This window comes from Cotesia glomerata, linkage group LG4 (assembly GCF_020080835.1).
Source record: "Cotesia glomerata isolate CgM1 linkage group LG4, MPM_Cglom_v2.3, whole genome shotgun sequence".
In the NCBI taxonomy this organism is placed as follows: domain Eukaryota; kingdom Metazoa; phylum Arthropoda; class Insecta; order Hymenoptera; family Braconidae; genus Cotesia; species Cotesia glomerata.
Window position 1 is genome coordinate 3,371,659 of NC_058161.1, and position 20,870 is coordinate 3,392,528.

General features: G+C 25.2%; 1 protein-coding gene across 3 annotated transcripts in view; it reads left to right on the forward strand.

Moving 5' to 3' along the window:
• LOC123264392 (protein N-terminal asparagine amidohydrolase) overlaps positions 1 to 4,143 on the forward strand; it is a 42,791-nt gene extending 38,648 nt beyond the window's left edge. For all 3 annotated transcript variants that reach the window (XM_044727680.1, XM_044727682.1, XM_044727681.1), the window contains 2 exons: positions 1,236 to 1,397; positions 3,166 to 4,143. In XM_044727680.1, the coding sequence (XP_044583615.1) occupies positions 1,236 to 1,397; positions 3,166 to 3,303 (300 nt within the window). In that variant the 3' untranslated portion in view covers positions 3,304 to 4,143. The remainder of the gene's footprint in view (positions 1 to 1,235; positions 1,398 to 3,165) is intronic.
• The last annotated feature ends 16,727 nt before the right edge of the window (positions 4,144 to 20,870 follow it).

The window sequence follows — 20,870 nt, forward strand, 5'->3', positions numbered from 1 at the left end:
GACAAGCCGCAGTAGTTGAACACTCCGGGAGCAGTAGTTGAACTAATGAAATATGTGGCAATAGGCGCACCAAAAATTTTCAACGTTTTATTGAAATATCAAAAGAAATATAAAATATTATTGAATAATATTAAATATAATACTGTGAATATTTAATATGTTCATTTAAAAATGATAAATATTTGTATTTAATTTTTTATTTACATTTTTTATGAATGACAAAGCAAATTTTCAATCATAAATCAAAAAAACTCCATTCAAAACGTTCAATAAATTTTAATTAAACGAATCATTAGTCATAAAACTTATTTAAATTGCAGTAATTAATACAAATCACAATTCTGATCACTAGTCTATAAACCTATTAGAGGTTATAGTGCTGCTAAATTTATACGGCCTCAGCCTGTTCAAGTTCTGGGTACCACTTTAAAAATTTGGAGGTATAGTTGAACGCTAAAATTTAATATAAAAATTATAGTTTATGTCTTTGCAAAAAATATATGTTATTCAGAAAAGACTGTTTCATTAGATGGTACAATTTTTTTTACTTAAAATGATGATATACCGTTTTTTTGACTGATTGTTCGGTTTACGATTTAGTACCTTTTTCATGAAAAAAATAGCATCTATCGACGATTCTCGACATGTCAACTTTCAAGTTAATAAAAATATAATTGTTTTGATTTATAATTGAAAAAACTTACAGAAATAAATTACTGTATCATTTAATAATTATAATATGCGCATATTACTCATAATAAATTTACGAATTTTGTATTATAACAATTCGAAAAGTCTGTTCAACTACTGGTCCCATTTTTACAAGTGTTCAAGTACTGGGTACTTTACCTTACTTAAAAAGAAAAAAAAAAAAATTTACTCAATCGTCAAAAAAAATTTGATCCAAAAAAAAAATTTCGAACAATTTTTTTTCGGTTTTATTTAATTTTATTTGATTAAAAAAATTTAATATTGGATTCAAAAAAATTGTTTTTTTAGTTCAAAAATTTTTCTCTTACAGTAATTTAGTTTTTTTTTTATTATATCACCAATTTTTCATTATAAGTGATAATTTTATAATTATAAATAATTCTGTTCCTGTTGAAATTCAAATTTTTTTAATAAAAAAACAGAAAAAAATTGAAATTTTTAAGATTTAGAAATAGATCTCCCGACTTTATTGACTTTGCTTACTATTATCGCTAGAATAATAATAATGATTATTATTTGTATAGGTTCTAGATGTTTACGATTGTGGACTAGGACTCTTGAGAATCGGACCTTTCAACTACGACCCACTTCGTGGAGTTGATTTGTGGCTGGCGCAGTCTGATCAGTTTATTTTACAACATTTATCCACATCACCAGATGTTGAACCACCACATTTTGTTTCTCAGGTATTTTTTCATTTATAAAAATAAATAAATTAAATTTTGGAATATTTTCATTTCAAATTGGAATTTTTTAATTCATTTTTATTTTTTTTTATGTCAAGTTTTTGAAATAGTTTCAAATAAATTTTTTTAGTTTCAAAAATTTGTAACATTGAGCCAAATTTTATTTATTTATAATTCATAATTCTCAAAAGCCATATAATGATGGAAAATTGCTATTATTAACACAGAAAAAAAATTTATTTGAATCAAGTAAATAATTTTGAAAAACCATCTTGATTTGAATAGAAAAATTCTTAAAGTAGGTAATGCGCGTTTTCATCCCCCGAAAAAACATCTTACAGACAAAATATCCCCCGACGAAATATTCTCCAGTATATTGAGAAGCTTATAATAATCATGATACTATTTAAAATACCTACCACAGACAAAATCCGAAAAAAAAAGTGCACAGAACGATAAAAAGCTTATGTGTTGGTCTACTTTTGAATAAACACACACAAAATCCATGATAAAAGGGCGCAACACGGTAACAAGCTTATGTGTTTGGAAATTTGTGTGGTGGGATATTTTATCAGGGGAAATTTTTGTAAAGGGGGCATAAGGTACCGGCGGATAATAAGGCCTAGCTAAAGGAGATTTTGAAAAAAATCGAAAATATTGCATTTAATTATTGAAATGTATCATTAATTTTTATATTAATACATTAGCCTGACTATCCCCTGACTATCCCTGACTATCCCCGCGAGATTGTCACGGTGTCTGTATGTATGTGTGTGTGTAAGTATGTAAGCCTCTTATAACTTTTGAACGGTTAAACCGATTTCATCGCGGTTGGTGCCATTCGAAAGGGTTTGACCAAACTTAGATTTTGAAAACTATTTGGAATGATTCAGATCAATAGATTTTGAGAAATCTTAAAAAAACTGAAAAAAAAATTTTTTTCAAATGTGGTTTTTTTGGAATAACTTTTAAACGGCTTAAAGGTTCAATTCCAAAAACTAATCAGCTCTTAACTTCAAAAAACCACGTCGATCGCCACCAGTCCGGTCAAAATCGGTTGATTCGTTCGAGAGATATCGTGAACGAAAGAAAACCGGAAAAAGTGTTTTTTCGGAATAACTCTAAAATTCCTAGCGCGATCAATTCAAAATTTGAGATTCTTTGTGAGGCTTAAAAAACTGCGTCGAATGCTTCTAACCGCGTAAAAATCGGTTTATTCATTTAAAAGTTATTGCGGTTTAAAAATTCAAAAAATAGTGTCTTATCAAATTTCTATCAGACTTTTGAGCTCGAAGAGCTTTAAAGCATAGGAAAGCAATCTCTTTGAGTTCGGAGAGCTCAAAATAACCCATAAATTGTATTTTTGAGCTCGAAGAGCTCAAAAACGTCATTGGTGCAATTTTAAGCGCCTAAGTCTGGAATTAGCGGGAAGTTGCAGGGATGGCCTTCAGGGTCAACCGTTTTCCTAATTTTTTTTTATACTTTCAATATGTAAATAAAAACACTCTAAATATTCAAGATAATTCATTTTTATTTTCCTATAAAAAACTACCCTCCAAAGAAGTCATGAAAATAGGCATAAGTTACCAGACTACTACCTTAAAGTAACAAATTTTTTTTAGTTTGAGTAAATTTTACTTGATTCAAGAATTTTTCTCTTTAATGAAGTTAATTTTTTTTTTTTTATGTATACATTAAAATTATTATTATTAAAAATAGACAAATTCTAAAGGAATAATAATAATAATTACAAAAAAATTTTTTTTAGGTAAGAGCAACATTAAAATACATCCAAGACAATCAATTTCCGGCTGTGACAGTTTTCCGAGACAACAGGCCCCACTACTACCGCCGTGATGAAACAACTGGAGTTTGGCAGCCGATGCGCTACGACACTAATTTCTAACAAAATTTACTAAACATTACCCTATAAATAATTGCTAATCCCGTGCAATATTTAAATTAAAAATAATTTGAGGCCCATTGTTGTTTCTTCTTAATTTTTAACAAGCGATTTTCTGTGTGCCCTTTTTTGTGGTCGAGTAATCGATCTGCCTTCGCCATAAAATAATTTCACTAGATTATTATTATTATTAAAATTATAATTATAATAAAAATTTATACTATTAACTATTATAATAATTAATAGGTAGAAAAATACGATGTATATACTTTTTTTGACTAAGCTCGCATTTTTATTAATTACGTCTCCTTGGTTAAAAATATTCCACTAAAAATTGTGTTATAAATTGTTATTACATTATTAAAAAATTGTTAACAATTATTGAAAAAAAATTTATCAATACCGTCCGTTTAAAATCAGACGTAATTAATTTAATTATTTTAAATGCGCGACTTAGTTTAGAATAATTAATTGAAAGGCGAAAAAAAAAATATATTTTTACTAATTAAAAAAAGATTTGTAAAGATAAAAAAAAATAAATTGACGGTGAAAAGTTTACAAGAAAGTTAAGTCGAGAGAAATTAATTAAAGTTAATGTAATTGTTATTTTAATGATGTTTAGTTCGAGTAATCTGTTATTGTTTACTCGGATTATTTTATTTTAATTCTTCGGCAGAGTTTTGCTCTTTCTTTTTTTTTTTTTATTTTAATTTAGCGGAGAGAGCATTAAGTTTTTTGTTTGAGAAGAGTAAAGTTTCTTGTCTCGAGTCAATTACACCGGTGGATTAAAAAGAAAGAACCTTGTCGAGTAAATATAAGATTTTTAAAGCGCACTTTTTTAAATAAAAAAATTATAAACTTTTCCCAAGATGTAATTGATCGTTTTAGTTTAAGTTTTTATTTTACGCTCTCTTATCGTAATAATTAATGTTATTATTGTTTTTGAAATTATTAAAAATATTATTATTATTATATCATTACATAAATACGATTGTAATTTTTATTTGGTGATATATTTATATATAATTAATTATTAATGATAAATATTATTGTAATTTAAAATAAATTTAATAAAATTATTATATAATTAATAATGTGTTTATTTTTATTTAAATTATTTATTCTTATTTTTTTTTAATTTTATTTAATATGAAATTTATTAATTTTAGTAAGTCAAATTAAAAAAAAAAAATTTTTCTTTAATTTTCTGAAAATTTTAATTATGATTTATAAGACATTTTTTTATGACTATTGTTAAAGTAAAATTAAATAAAATAAATAATGAAGTTAAAAAAAATTTTTACGTAATAATTGATTATTTGATGTTAAAAAAAGCTTTTTTTTAATTAATAAATTTTTTGTTGAAATTAATTAAATATGTTAAATTTTTTCACATTAAAATTGACGAGTTTTTTTTTTTATTTATAAACAAAGAAAATTATTAGACTGGATTATTAATTATTATTTCTTGTCACAATTTTAAAAATCTGTGTGTAATAAAAAATAATTATAATTTGCTTGAATAATTGATGAAAAAATTCACATAAAAAATTACTCAATAATTTTCTTATAGAAGTATTGAAATTCAGAGAAAATTTTTTTAAAAACAATTTCAATTTTTAATGGTTACTATCATGAGAAAGTTAAATATTTAATATGCCCAGGAAGCTTCGTCATTTCCTAGTCAGTCAGGATTAGATGTTATATAAACTTTCTGATAGTTGAAGCTTATAAGATAACGTTTGAGTTTATAAACAGAAATGTCAATTTGACCTTGCATTATTAATGAATAGTTAAATAATTTATACCGAAATATTAAGTTCGATATCGATCAATTGATCGTAATTATTTTATAATTATTGAGAAAGTTAATTGATAATAAGCTTATTATTATTATTGAAAACAGACAAATTTTAAAAGAATAATAACTAACAACTTTGCAGTCACCATGTGACTGCCGTGACTTTGTGTAGTCTAAATAAATAAAATTTTGCTTTATTAAATAATGACTTTTGTTAAATTGCTCTGTACTTTCTTAAATATTGACGTTTTTGAAGATATAAGCTCATTCCGATTTTACCCTCATCAAAAGCTTTCATTTGAGTACCCACAAGCATTTTTCATATATTTTATATATTTCATATATATGTAATATATATTTTAAAGATATAAGCTCATCCCGATGTTACACAGATGAGGAGCTTTCATTTGAGTACCCACATGCATTTTTGACATATTTTTCATATATACATATATATATATATATATATATATATATATATATATATATATATATATATTAGGGTGGGCCAAAATGTAACTCCTGTGGAGAACCTCTTAAAATTGGAATTTTGAGTTCCGCTTTTAACAGGGGCTGCGTTTGGGCATTTCCTGAGATATTTCGGGTTGAGAGAATTCATTTGATTATTTATAGGATTTTTAACAGGAGATTTAATTGAGCACTTCCGGCTAAATTTGGAATTTTCACCGGAAATGCCCAAACTAAGCTTCTGTTAAAAGCGGAACTAAAAATTCCAATTTTAAAAGGTTCTCCACGGGAGTTACATTTTGGCACACCCTAATATATATATATATATATATATATATATATATATATATATATATATATATATATATATATATATATATATATATATATATATATATATATATAATATACAAATATATGAAAAATTGATGTAGGTACTCAAATGAAAGATCTCGATGAGTGTAATGTCAGGGTGAGTTTTAAAAATATCATTAGTTGACAAGATACAAGGTCATTTCTTAATTATTGATATTTTTGAAGATATAAGCTCATCCCGGTGTTACACTCATCAAGAGCTTTCATTTGAGTACCCACATGCATTTTGATATATTTTTCATATATACATATATATAATATACATAAATATATGAAAAAATGATATGGGTACTCAAATGAAAGGTCTCGATAAGTGTAATGTCGGAGTGAGCTTATCTCTTTAAAAATGTCAGTAGTAGACAAGATACAAGGTCATTTCTTAATTATTGATATTTTTAAAGATATAAGCTCATCCCGGTGTTACACTCATCAAGAGCTTTCATTTGAGTACCCACATGCATTTTGATATATTTTTCATATATACATATATATAAATATATGAAATATATGAGAAATTGATGTGGGTACTTAAATGAAAGATCTCGATGAGTGTAACATCGGGATGAGCTTATATCTTAAAAAATGTCAATAGTTCACAAGACACAAGGTCATTTCTTAATTATGTATCTAGAGATAATTTTTGAATGCAGCCTAAATACTTATAATAATAAATTGACTATCGGTGAGAATGATATGAAACCTTGAAAAGCCACAAATTTCAGTCAGGACCTTTTCAATGACACTAAATTTCACTAAAAAAAACGATTTTATCATGTGACTATCCTGGAAACAAAATTTTCCTTATTCTCTTAATAATATAGATAATAATAATAATATCATTATAATTTATGTAATGATAAATGATAATTGTTAATCAAAAAAAGCCAATAATATAGAATAATTTCAAAGACTATAAACTTAGGGAGCTGAGAGATCATAGATTAGAGAATAAAAAACAGAGAATAGCGCGCAACATATGTGTTAAGTGAAGAGAAATGCTCTCAGTAGATTAAGATCTTTATCTTATGGATTAAATTTATCAGTTGATTTATTTTAGTGCCTCAAAATAAAACCATTTAATGAACTGACTAACCTTAATTTATTTTTTTATTTTGACCAAGTAATTAAACTTGTTTATCAATAAATTCAACAATTAAATTTATCAATACATATTAACTTGTTCAATTTTTAAATTAATCGATTAATTTTTCTAACACAAAGACAATCAATGGAATAATTTATTCAAAAAGTGACTAACCGTGTCATGCCTGTATCGATTATCGCGTTGCGTGTGTGAAATCTGTACATCAATCTCGACTATAACTGACTAGTTTACTGTACCTACTAGTATAGTAGTTTAGTATGTAGATGCACAGATCAGATCAGGCTGATATATGCCCTGACAATTAAGGATGCGCTGGATGTTAATCGCAGACAAAGGACAAAGACCACATACTCCCAATCACTGTAATTTACACTTGATATAGCTGACACGGTTAAAATTAATTTATTTATTAACAGATTCTACTGAGTGTGTGTTCACGCGCTTCATTATTTCATACAGTACTTGTCGGATTAATTTAGATAGATAATATTAGCTTTGGCACGTTATTCTGTTCGATGATATTATGTCGTTAATCCTCAAAAATTATAATAAAAAAAAATAAAAAAAATTTTTTTTTTTAATTTTAATCGAGTTTTTTAAAAAATTCGGAAATTATTCGAACAAAAATTTATTTAGGTCATTTTTATTAAAATAATAATTATTAAAAAATATTTTTGTTACCAAAAAAAAAAAAAATAAAAAAAAATTTTTTTTAAAAATAGAACAAAAATTTTAATCGTGTTTTTTTAAAAAATTTGGAAATTATTCGAACAAAAATTTATTTAGGTCATTTTTATTCAAATAATAATTATTAAAAAATATTTTTGTAACCAAAAAAAAAATAAAAAAAAAATATAAAAAAAATAAAAAAAAAAATTTTTAATCGAGATTTTTAAAAAATTGGGAAATTCTTCGAACAAAAATTTATTTAGGTCATTTTTATTCAAATAATAATTATCAAAAAATATTTTTGTAACCAAAAAAAAAGTAAATGTAAATAATATTATTGACAATGCTAGGAAGAAAGAATATAATCCAAAACAAATAATGCTTACTAGTTAGTTGCTAGACAAGTTGGACATGTGGTAAAGTCAAATGTTTGGAAAGCATTAATAAAAAAGTGACCTGTGATTATTATAATAAAGTTACTTATTTAATGCAATCTGTTGTGACCTAAAAACCCGTAATGGACTGATATTCGAGCAGTTTAGCGATAAGCAAAAAGTATTCTGTTTTATCATAAATCGATTAATAAAAGAAAAAAAATTAATTGTATAGGTTTACGGTCTGCAATATTTTTATGCATGAAAGTATTTTTGAAATTCTTTGTATAATTATTTATTGTAAGGTACAAAATGAATATTTTTTTTTAATATTCAAATTTTTTGGGTGAAATTAGAATTGAAAATTTAAATTATAATGAAATTTAAGTCAAGGTCATTTTTATGATTACAAAATAATTATTTTAATGATTGGAATTGTTTTCTAATTAAATTAGCTGCTTGTCAATTAAGGCCTGAAACTTTTTAATTTACAGTTGATTTTATTTTTATAATGGTAAATTCGCGAAATTACCTAACTTAAGTTTTAAAAAATATTAACATTATTTTTTAGTTATCATAAAAAATAATTGGTTTGTTTCTTTGAATAATTGTTTAGTAACAATATGCAAAGAGCATGGTGAACGATTAAGTAACTCGTTTCTAACAATAACCATAATTGCAATTATTTGAGATATATATGGTTATCGCTGCAAAAACTGGCCTTTAAAGTATTAGTTTAGCATCGACAAAAATTATTAGCCAAATTAAAAGAAACGAAAACAATACGTACTAATAATGCGAACTTTAGCGTCGTATTAATTACTGCTTATGAAACATAGTTGCTATACTTGTCTATGTAACCCGAGGATATTTTGATAAGAGGCGAGGTATATATTCAGGGGTTAAGACTATCGAATTCAGTCGCTATTTGTCTTCAGTAAAATTTTGAACTTTTCAAGAAGTCTTGATTATAATTCTGATCAAAAGACGAAGTGAGTATTAATTTTTAAAATAAATCATTATTGTGCACCCGTTAAAAAATATCAGAACATTCTTTCGAGTGTACTTTGTCAAATAATTTTATAATATTTGTAAATTTTTCGATGCAAAATTCTGCGGAAAATTAATTAGAAATAGTATGCAATGGTAAAAATTTTAGAAAATATTCAATGTAATTAGTTTTAAAATTCAGTCGTTGAATTGACAATGTCGAAAATAATTGTGTTGTTTCTTCTAGTCGCTGTCATGACTAATGTTATCATGAACGTAACTGTAGAGGGATATAAACCCGAAGGCGAATCTGTATGACTGTATATTATTTTTATTACAAATATTCGTTATTGATTAATTTATTTTTTTAAAATTATTTTTAATTATTTGTGTCTTCAGTGTGTTAGTTGGGAAGAGTGCTGCGCTCAAGATTGCGGTAAAGCTTGGTTATCAAAAACAATAAAGTGTCAGAGTCTTATATAAATAGAAAGTATCAGTTTTTGAAAAATAAAAATGTAGGCCAATAACATGTCAGTAAATTCGGTTTGAATTATTATTATTATTATTATTATTATAAATAGCAATTAAAAATTTTTAATAACAAATCTAAAGTTTTTCTTGAAAAATCTCAAAGTTTTTCCAACTAAACCGTGTGTAATAATTACCGCATGATAATTAAAATCTTGTTTCAGTCGCATTACACTGATAGAAGGATTCATTAACTATTGATAATTAAATTTATTTGAAGACAATTATTTAATTTATTAAATTTTAATAAAAATTTTTTAACATTTAATAAATATTTATTTGGGAAAAAAGTATATTTCTTAATAATTAATAAGTATTTATTAATAATTAAGAAATATTTATTTACAGTTAATAAATATTTTGTCGAGTGAATTTGTTTCGCTTGCAATGTCATATGATATGAAGATTGCTTATAAACAAAAATCATCTTTATAAATTATTTGCATTAATTATATTACATTATAATAACGTTTATTGTAAAATACCAAATTCTATCACAACTCATAATTATCTATTATATTTTTAAATATTAAAAACGTTAATTAATTTAGTGAATTGAATTATTATCATGTATTTTAGCTATAGAGTTATAAAAAGTATCAAAAGAAAATTGCTACTTTTGCTTTTTATTTTAAATAACTATTTGTTAACAGTTAACAAATATTTATTAACAGTTAATAAATTGTACATAATAAATTACTTATTAACTGTTAATAAATATTTGTTAACTGTTAACAAATATTTACTACCATTTAATAAATCGTATTTAATGAATAATTTATTAACTGTTAATAAATATTTATTAAATCCTATGATGAGTTAAAAAATCATTTATTAACAGATAATAAAGCTTATTAAATATAAACAAATCCTTTTATCAGTGTGGAAAGTATCATAGTTTTTGAAAAATAACAATGTAGGCCAATAACATCTTAGTAAAATCGGTTTGATTAATAATTATTATTTTTTTAATTGCAATACTTCTTGCAAAGGATAATAAATAAATAGTAATAAAATAAATAATTATCAATGTACATAATAAATATTAGTATTGGTTTATTTATTCAACAATTTCAGTGCATATCCATTTAATTGTGTTTACTTTGGGATTTTAATACAAAGCGTCATATATAAAACCATCATCGGCACCAGTATGCTCTGAAATATAATAATAAGTACATAAACACATAACACATACTATTATTGTACCCGCGGGGTTTTTAGTTCGCGCATGTCGTTTTTGTACTGTATACGCCGGGGTTGTCGGGTGAGGGGGTGCCATCAACTTTTCGACGCTCAAGTAATATCATATCAGTGCCGCTCCGTCACCGCGCCCGAACACACCCTTTTCGGTCTGCTCGTTAAGTAATGCGTGCTTTTACTGTCGAACTGTGCTTTTTCGTTTAGTTTACATTTTTAATTTGCAAAGTACAGAAAAAAAATAAAATTAAAATTAAAATTAAAATTTTCGCTGTGTGACTTGTTGAATTACGGTAAGTGTTTTTTATTTTCAATTTTTGAGTTTTTAAACTTATAAAAGTTTACGTGAGTCGGAAATATTTTCCCCTTAAATCGGTAAGAGGCAAATTGATTCATAAATTTTCAATCGAAGCATTGATTTGCCATCAGAACCCTCGGTCTTGGGTCTTCAGGATTTTTTTTATAATATTTTATTATTATTATTATACATTAAAAAATCATCTCGGTTTTATTAGAAAGGGAAAAGGGTGTTTTGAATACATTGTGGAAAGTTATATTCTTATTATTAGGGTTCGAAGTTTCAAGGAGGAAAATACGATAAGAGAATGTTTAAAAATAGCGAGTAAGATATGAAATTTGTAATAAAAAGTCAGAATTTAACACTCGTAATTTCAATTTATGGATTTTTTAAATTGTTTTTTGGAAAATTTATTATTTTTTTAATTTATCAGATTAACACTAGCTCAAAAGTTCAAATTTTTTTCTAAAGAAAAAAATTTTCAATTATTTTCCGAGAATAAATTTGATAATTTTTTTGAGAATTTTCAAAATTCTTAAATCAACATTAAACAGATTTAATGAAGACAAAAACCGTGAAATAAAATTTTTGATAAAAAATTAAAGTGAAAAATGTTTAAAAACTGTCTTAAATAATTGAAGAAATCTTCAGATTATTTTTCCTTAATTTGTTCAATGATAAAAACATTGAATATTTTTTGGAAAAAATTCTGTAATGTTTATTAGCATAAAAATTTTTTTTTTTCACTGAATAGAACCTAAATTAACTAAAAATACGAGATTTGTAATAAAAAGTCAGAATTTAACACTCGTAATTCCAATTTATGGATTTTTAAAATTGTTTTTTATTTTTTTAATCTATCAGATGAAAAAACTTAATAATTTTTTTGAGAATTTCCAAATTTTAAAATTAACTCTGAATAAATTCAGTAAAGATAAAAAACCGTGAAATAAAATTTCTGACAAGAAATCAAAGTGAAAAATGTTTGAAAACTGTCTTAAATAATTGAAGAAATCTTCAGATTATTTTTCCTTAATTTGTTCAATGATAAAAATCATTGAATATTTTTTGGAAAAAATTCTGTAATGTTTATTAGCATAAAAAATTTTTTTTTTACTGAATAGAACCTAAATTAATTAAAGATACGAGATTTATAATAAAATGTCAGATTTTAATACTTATAATTCCAATTTATGGATTTTTAAAATTGTTTTTTAGAAAATTCTTTATTTTTTTAATTTATCAGATTAACACTAGCTCAAAAGTTCAAATTTTTCTTCTAAAAATGTAAATTTTTAATTTTTTTTCCACGAATAAGCTTAATAATTTTTTTTTAATTTCCAAAATTCTAAAATTAACACTAAAGAGATTTAATGAAGACAAAAAAAATTTCTGACAAAAAATCAAAGTGAAAAATGTCTTAAATAATTGAAGAAATCTTCAGATAATCTTTCCTTAATTTTTTTAATAATAAAAATCATTGAATATTTTTTAGAAAAAATTCTGTAACGCTTATTAGCATAAAAAAATATTTTTTTACTGAATAGAACCTAAATTAACTAAAGATACGAGTAATTTCAAGGCTCTAATTTAAATGTAAGTAAATATTTTGTTCAATTGGCAATTTTCCAAAATTTTACTCCGGATATCAACAGTTTATTCTTATTATCGGTGAATACACATGAGTTTTCTTTTTTATTAGTTTCTAGCCGCGAGCAAATGTTCTTTTCCGTATTTCCTTGGAGTACGTAGAAACATATATATATATGACTGTCGTTTTCATGAATATCAACATGCTCCAGTGGAGCTAGTGCAAACACAATATGGAAAACCCGACTGTTGTTTTGTTTCACAATTTATAAACTTTCTTATTATGTTTCCTCAAATAATAATAAACACACTCGAATTCATGCTGGTAAACAAACATGTATGTTTATAAATTTTTCTTAGAGCTTTTTTTCAAATTTTTTTTGAAAGAAAAAATTTCTCCAGTAAATTCCTTCGACAACCCTTTAAAAGATAACAAACTCCTCTTCAAAGTATTATCGATGATAAACTAAGTAGAATTTTGTTTAACTTCAAAAATTTTCAAAATCACACAAAAAAAAATTTTTTTCATACCTCGATAAGTCCCACAATTTTGAAGGGACCTTTATAAAACTGAAGGGGGTTCTTTTTAATGTTGTTAACATGATTGTAATTGAATTTGAACAAAATCGGCCGAGTAGTTTCAAAATGGCGGCTATCAACCATTTTTGAAAGATCAAAAAATTCATAATATTTGTTTGTGTTCATAAAATTGGATTTATTTTTAATATTTTATATAAAAAAATACTTTTTTGGGTAAATTATAGACAAAATTAATTAATAATATCGTTATTAAATAAATAAGAATTATTTTTATTCAATAAAAAAATTTACTTTGCAGAGTTTTTATTAATTAATATTCTATATTAAATTTTTTCTGAGAGTAAATTTTATTTTGAAGAGATTGAATTAATTAAAATTAATTAACTCCGCAAATTTTCAGTGAACGAGTGACCTTTGAAATTCACAAAATTTTGTTTAATTTAAAATTCAATTATACTGAGTACAATAACCCGGAATAGCTTACTCAAATTACTAGACAGTCGTTCTCGACAATAATGACCACGAACATGAACATGAACTGTAAATATAGATTACAGAATATTTAAATTATTTTTAATGCTTTTTTAATGACTTTTACAGATCAATTTATATTCATCAAATCCCGACATTGAATGAAAATACTTTGACGTTTATAAATTGTGAATTCAATAAATAAAAATAATATTTTAGGATAATGAAGCTTGTATTATTACACAATTATTGCATATTATTAATATTTATAAAGATATCTATCGGCGATAATTAATTATAGAGTTTCAATCATTGTCAGACGCTCTTATTTTTGGAAGACTTTGATATTAATAAATTTTGTGTGTCAATTAGTTTCTTTAGACGAATAATACTAGAGACAAAGACAATAATTATGAAATGAATTGTTAAATATGACGGAGATGTTGTAAGAGCCATTGTTAGATAAAATGAGAAAATTGATGATTAGTTAATTAATTATAAATTATAATATAACAGTAATTGTAATGAGTGTCAATGGCAGGCAAAGGAATATTTATATTTATATATAAGTTTCTTTGGATGTAAAATTGAATTTTACTTCGGGTTTGATGCAACAGTTCTATTTAAGTTTCTATGAAAATGTAATTGTTAGGTGAATTTATAAATTTAATGAATTTTATATTGCAGTTACATAAAGCGGAAAAATATTCTGTGTTTGATGAAAAATAAATTTTCTAATTGTTACAAAAATGAACTGTTTTTAATTGAAATTTGTTTATTTTTTTTTTTTTTTTTTTTTTTTTGACAGACGGAACATTAAACTCAGACGAAAGAAGAAAAAATAAATTTTATTAAATATTTTTTATTATGAGTAACAAAATAGGTGAATAAAAAATTTTTTTATAAATTTTAGGAATGTAGAAGTTTATTAAAATAATAAATAGTAAATTTTTTTTTATAGAAAAATTTATGAAAAAACTGTTTTCTCAAAATTTTTGTAAAATTTTGAGTACTTATACTCATAAGTATGAATTTTTTTAAATAATCCTTGAGGCACTAAATTTAAAAATATTAGTATTTAAAATTTGTATATTTTACATACAAACCCGATGCTGACCGACGTTCAAGCGAACGTTTTATTAAATATCAATCGTACTTTTCTTAGGATTGTTTTAAAAAACTGAGAATCATTAATTGAAGATATAACAAGTATTTTTTATCAAAAATAACATAAACGAGCGGTATTGATTTTTTTATAAAAAATGTTTGAATTTAGTGACTATCGATATTTTACGTGAGTGGAAGTAAGTGAGCGATAGTCTGTAAAGAGAGGCAACACTAGTGCGTGAGAAAGAAACCAATACCCATAACCTATTGGTGTCTTTTTCTTGTCTAGAAACGTCTTTAAGCGCTCAAAAAATTTTACTTTACTAAATTTTAAATTTAAAAATTATTATAAAGTTAACCCCCATGAAAAAAAAAATATGTCGAAATACATAAAAAATATATTTTAAATATACACGGAAAAAAGAAAACTTGAAAAATTACAGTATAAAATGTAAAATCGGTCCTGTCGAAATCAAAACTAGAAAAATTATAGTTTGAAATAACATTTTTTAATTCAATTTAATATTTAGAGCTTTCAATTTGAATATTACATTCTACAATGTAATTCTTATAAAATATGTAATAATTACATTTGAAACTGTAATTTTTCCAGTTTTCATCACGAACAGCCATATTAAAGCAAATTTTAAGGGGAGTTGGGAAAAGAACGGATAGGGAAAGGGGGGACCTACTCAGTGGGAATTTTTCCGTAATTGAAAAAATAATCAGACAGCCCAGACTGGGAATCGAACCCAGATCTCTCAGTTACGCGCCAAGGGCTCTACCAGTTAAGCTATCCGAGACAAGTACTGACTACTTTATTCAGTCACGTATATAAGACCCACCGAGCAAACAACGCCACCGTCCATCTTACGGTAAAGAGCCATATTAAAGCAAATTTTAAGGGAGTTGGGAAATTGTTGCATTATATACTGTAATTTTTCGAGTTTTCTTTTTTCCGTGTATTCAAAATCTATAAAAATATATAAAATATGTAGAGTAAATATATTCTTATTAACTAACTTTTGGCTAATTTTCATAGATATTTTATATATTTCAATTATATAAAATATAGATGAAAATCGGCCAAAAGTTCGTTATTAAAAATATATTTACTATACATATTTTTTATATATTTATATATTTTTTTTTATATTTCGACATATATTTTTTTTATATTTTTCTTTTATGGGGAAATTCTTGAAAAAATTCAAAACATTATTAATGTAATTTTTTATAAATTTTCTCTATAAAAAGCTTAATTTAATAAAAAGTAAGTAGTAATATAATTTAAGTATGTGACGTGACCATCTTTGAATTTATATTCCATCATTTAAACGTCCTTAAGTATGAAAAAGAAATTTTTTTAAAAAAATAAGAGCTTATATAAAGAAAAAAGTTTTATTTATATTTTTTAAATTTTTAGTTTAAAAATTGAAAATTTTTAAAAATTCTTTTAAAAATTTTTTATTTGAACCGCATAAGTTCAAAATTGTAAATTTTTTCATCAAAAAATTTATAAAATAAAAACAAAATAATTTTCTAAGTGAATAATTTTTTTTTGAGAAGATTTTTGCGATTGAAAATTACTAAAAATAAAATAAAGAAAAATTTTATTATAAATAATTATAAAAAACTTGATCAAAAAATATTGAATCATTTTTTCCGATAAAAAAAAATTTCGACAAATTCTTCAGCCAGAAATTTGGTAAATAATTAAGTTAATCAAAGTATGTATGAATAAATCGAATAAACAAGCATACTCCCTACAAAGAGAGTATTGGAACATCAAAGTAATTAAAAAATAATAATAATGGATAACGTGTAAGCTCTCCATTAACTCAGCACACACGTTTAGGGCCAACAAACTTACTATTTAACGATAATACTAAAACAAACCGAGTATTTAACTTTTGATGATGTTAAACAGCGACCTCTTCATGCATAGCAGACAAGCGACGATATTATACTGGTAGAAGTCACGTAAACTTTAGCCAAAGAGCTTTTCGGGACTAAATCCAGTACAGTCTTCTCCGCAATGTATTTACTGCATTCAAGTACCTCGTGCGGTGTATGCAGTATCGGTACTTGGTTCCTGTTTCCTCGTAATAGTTCCCTTGAAATTCGGTATTACCTCTCCATTATGCCACGAGTCGTATGTGCCCTAAGAGCTTGCAATTACAGGGTGTCTTTTTAATTAAGTTAACTTCATTTACAAGGTAAATGCCGAAGCTAAACCTCAAACGATATTTTACAACTAAGCTGCCAAATAGTTATCTAAATTAATTAATATTCACCAAACACTAATTTCAATTAAAATCAATTAAATGTATATCGGTGAGCCAACTCCGGTGTCGGAGCTCGTTAATAAACATTATTGTTTCAATTATTTCTACGGTTTAATTAAATGTTGTCCAATTGGTTTTATTTTAATTACATTGATTACTTTTATCAAGGTAATTTGTATTTAATTGTAATGTAAAATATAAAATTGTAGATTTTTTTTTTTTTTTTTTTTTATGAAAAGAGTGTTTTATAAATGTGAAGGTTAAACGGGTTTTAAAAGTTTAGTTTTAAGTAGTAGCTAACGAGTTTAATGCGACTGAAACAAGATTTTAATTATCATGCTGTAATTATTACACGCGGTTTAGTTAGAAAAGTTTAAGAAAAACTTTATATTTGTTATTAAAAATTTTTAATTGCTATTTATAATCTATATAAAAGAGAACAAGAAAAATTTTACGTCCGGGATAGTAATATGATAAAATCGGTTTTTTTAGTGAAATTTAGGGTCATTGCAAAGGTCTTGACTTGAATTTGTGCCTTTTCAAGGTTTCATATCATTCTCACTGATAGTTAATTTATGATGATAAGTATTTAGACTGTATTCGAAAATTCTCTATCTCGAAATACATAATTAAGAAATGACATTGTAGCTTGAGAACTATTGACATTTTTAAAGATCTAAGCTAACTTCGACATAACACTCATCGATACCTTTCATTTGAGTACCTACATCAATTTTTCATATATTTATATATATATGTATATATGAAAAATATATCAAAATAATATGTTGATACATGTATCTTGATAAATGTAACATCGGGACGCGCATATATCATAAAAAATGTCAATAATTAAGAAATGACATTGCATCTTGTCAACTAATGACATTTTTAAAGATATAAGCTCATGCCGACATTACACTCATCGAGACCTTTCATTTGAGTACCCACATCAATTTTTCATATATTTATATAAATATGTATTTATGAAAAATATATCAAAAATGCATATGGGTACTCAAATGAAAGCTCTTGATGAGTGTAACATCAAAATGAGTTTATATCTTAAAAATTGTCAATAATTAAGAAATGACCTTGTATCTTGAGAACTATTGACATTTTTCAAGATATAAGCTCACCCCGATGTTACACTCATCAAGACCTTTCATTTGAGTACCCACATCAATTTTTTATATATTTCATATATTTATATAAATATGTATATATGAAAAATATATCAAAAATGCATATGGGTACTTAAATGAAAGCTCTTGATAAGTGTAACATCGGAATGAGCTTATATTTTTAAAATATATATTATGTATATGCATATATGAAAAATATATCAAAATGCATGTGGGTACTCAAATGAAAGCTCTTGATGTAATATCAGGATGAGCTTATATCTTTAAAAACATCAATATCTAAGAAAGTACAGTGCAATTTAACAAAAGTCATTATTTAATGAAGCTAAATAGTGCACTAGTCACGGCAGTCACATAGTGACTGCAAGGTTGCTAGTAATAATAATAATTCAAACCGAATTTACTAACATGTTATTGGCCTACATTGTTATTTTTCGAAAACTATGATACTTTCTATTTATATGAGACTCTGACACTTTACTGTTTTTGATAACCAAGCTTTCCGGCAATCTTGAGTGCAGAACTCTTCTCAACTAACACACTGAAGACACAAATAATTAAAAATAATTAAAAAAAAATAAATTAATCAATAACGAATATTTGTAATAAAAATAATATACAGTCATAAAGATTCGCCTTCGGGTTTATATCCCTCTATAGTTACGTTCATGATAACATTAGTCATGACAGCGACTAGAAGAAACAACACAATTATTTTCGACATTGTCAATTCAACGACTGAATTTTAAAACTAATTACATTGAATATTTTCTAAAATTTTTACTATTGCATACTATTTCTAATTAATTTTCCGCGGAATTTTGTATCGAAAAATTTACAAATATTATAAAATTATTTGACAAAGTACACTCGAAAGAATGTTCTGATATTTTTTAACGGGTGTACAATGATGATTTATTTTAAAAATTAATACTCACTTGTCTTTTGATCAGAATTATAATCAAGACTTCTTGAAAAGTTCAAAATTTTACTGAAGACAAATAGCGACTGAATTCGATAGTCTTAACCCCTGAATATATACCTCGCCTCTTATCAAAATATCCTCGGGTTACATAGACAAGTATAGCAACTATGTTTCGTAAGCAGTAATTAATACGACGCTAAAGTTCGCATTATTAGTACGTAATGTTTTCGTTTTTTTTAATTTGGCTAATAATTTTTGTCGATGCTAAACTAATACTTTAAAGGCCAGTTTTTGCAGCGATAACCATATATATCTCAAATAATTGCAATTATGGTTATTGTTAGAAACGAGTTACCTAATCGTTCACCGTGCTCTTTGCATATTGTTACTAAACAATTATTCAAAAAAACAAACCAATTATTTTTTATGATAACTAAAAAATAATGTTAATATTTTTTAAAACTTAAGTTAGGTAATTTCGCGAATTTACCATTATAAAAATAAAATCAACTGTAAATTAAAAAGTTTCAGGCCTTAATTGTCAAGCAGCTAATTTAATTAGAAAACAATTCCAATCATTAAAATAATTATTTTGTAATTATAAAAATGACCTTGACTTAAATTTCATCATAATTTAAATTTTCAATTCTAATTTCACCCAAAAAATTTGAATATTAATTAAAAAAAATATTCATTCCGTACCTTTGAAGGTTAATAAAAAAAAAAAATTTGCGTAATCAAGATCGAATAAGATCACAGTCTTACAGTCCCGACTTTCTCGCTAGCCTATAAATAGATAGAAGCTATTGACTCGTCGGCGAGAAAGATATAAAACGTGATTATTAACATCAATGACTATGCCTATAACTGTAACAAATAAAAGATTGTAATTACGATAAGGCAGAATGTTTATTTGATTCCTGAGCAAAGTTTAATAAAAGATAAAGAGGGAAAAAATGCGAAGAATGTAAAATCGTGCCATTGAAATGTGTGTCTATATTATAGTAAAATCCCGAGTAAGACTCTTGGACTTTAAAAAAGACGGCACGTTACGGCGTTTCATCTTCAAGTCAGCACAAGCTCAGCTTTTCTTCTTCCTTTCGCGCGTTCTCTTGTTGCTAACCATCCGGGCTTGTCACATCAACCAATCGTGTCCGGCCCTTCCTACTACGCATATCGATTCTGAGAAAACTAGACCGATTTCATCGAATACCCTCACTCACACTCACATAAACACACACACACACACACACACATTTTTATCTAAAGGATTGAAAAATATTCTCAAGATAATACGCCTAGATTTTTCTTCCTGTCGTTTATCTTATTCCTCATTTTTTTCCAATCTTACGCAAAAAAATATTTTTTAATATGAATATAAAATGTTTTTTATATCAAATTTTTTATAAAAAGAATGAAACATTTTTTTTTTAATATTAAATTGATCAAAAAAAGAGTAAAATTCTTATTTTTCAATAAAAATTCATACATAATTTTTTGCTCTCATTTGAAGGCTAGATTTTTTTTTTGCGCGCGCAGCCTGCCATTTTATGTAACGCGACTCCATCTTGCTTAATGACGCCAAAAATTCTTTTTTAGTTATAAATGAATTTAAAATATTTGTTATTATTAAAAAAATTTTTAAAATGTTAAAAAATATTTTTTAATATAAATACAAATTTTTTTTTATATCAAA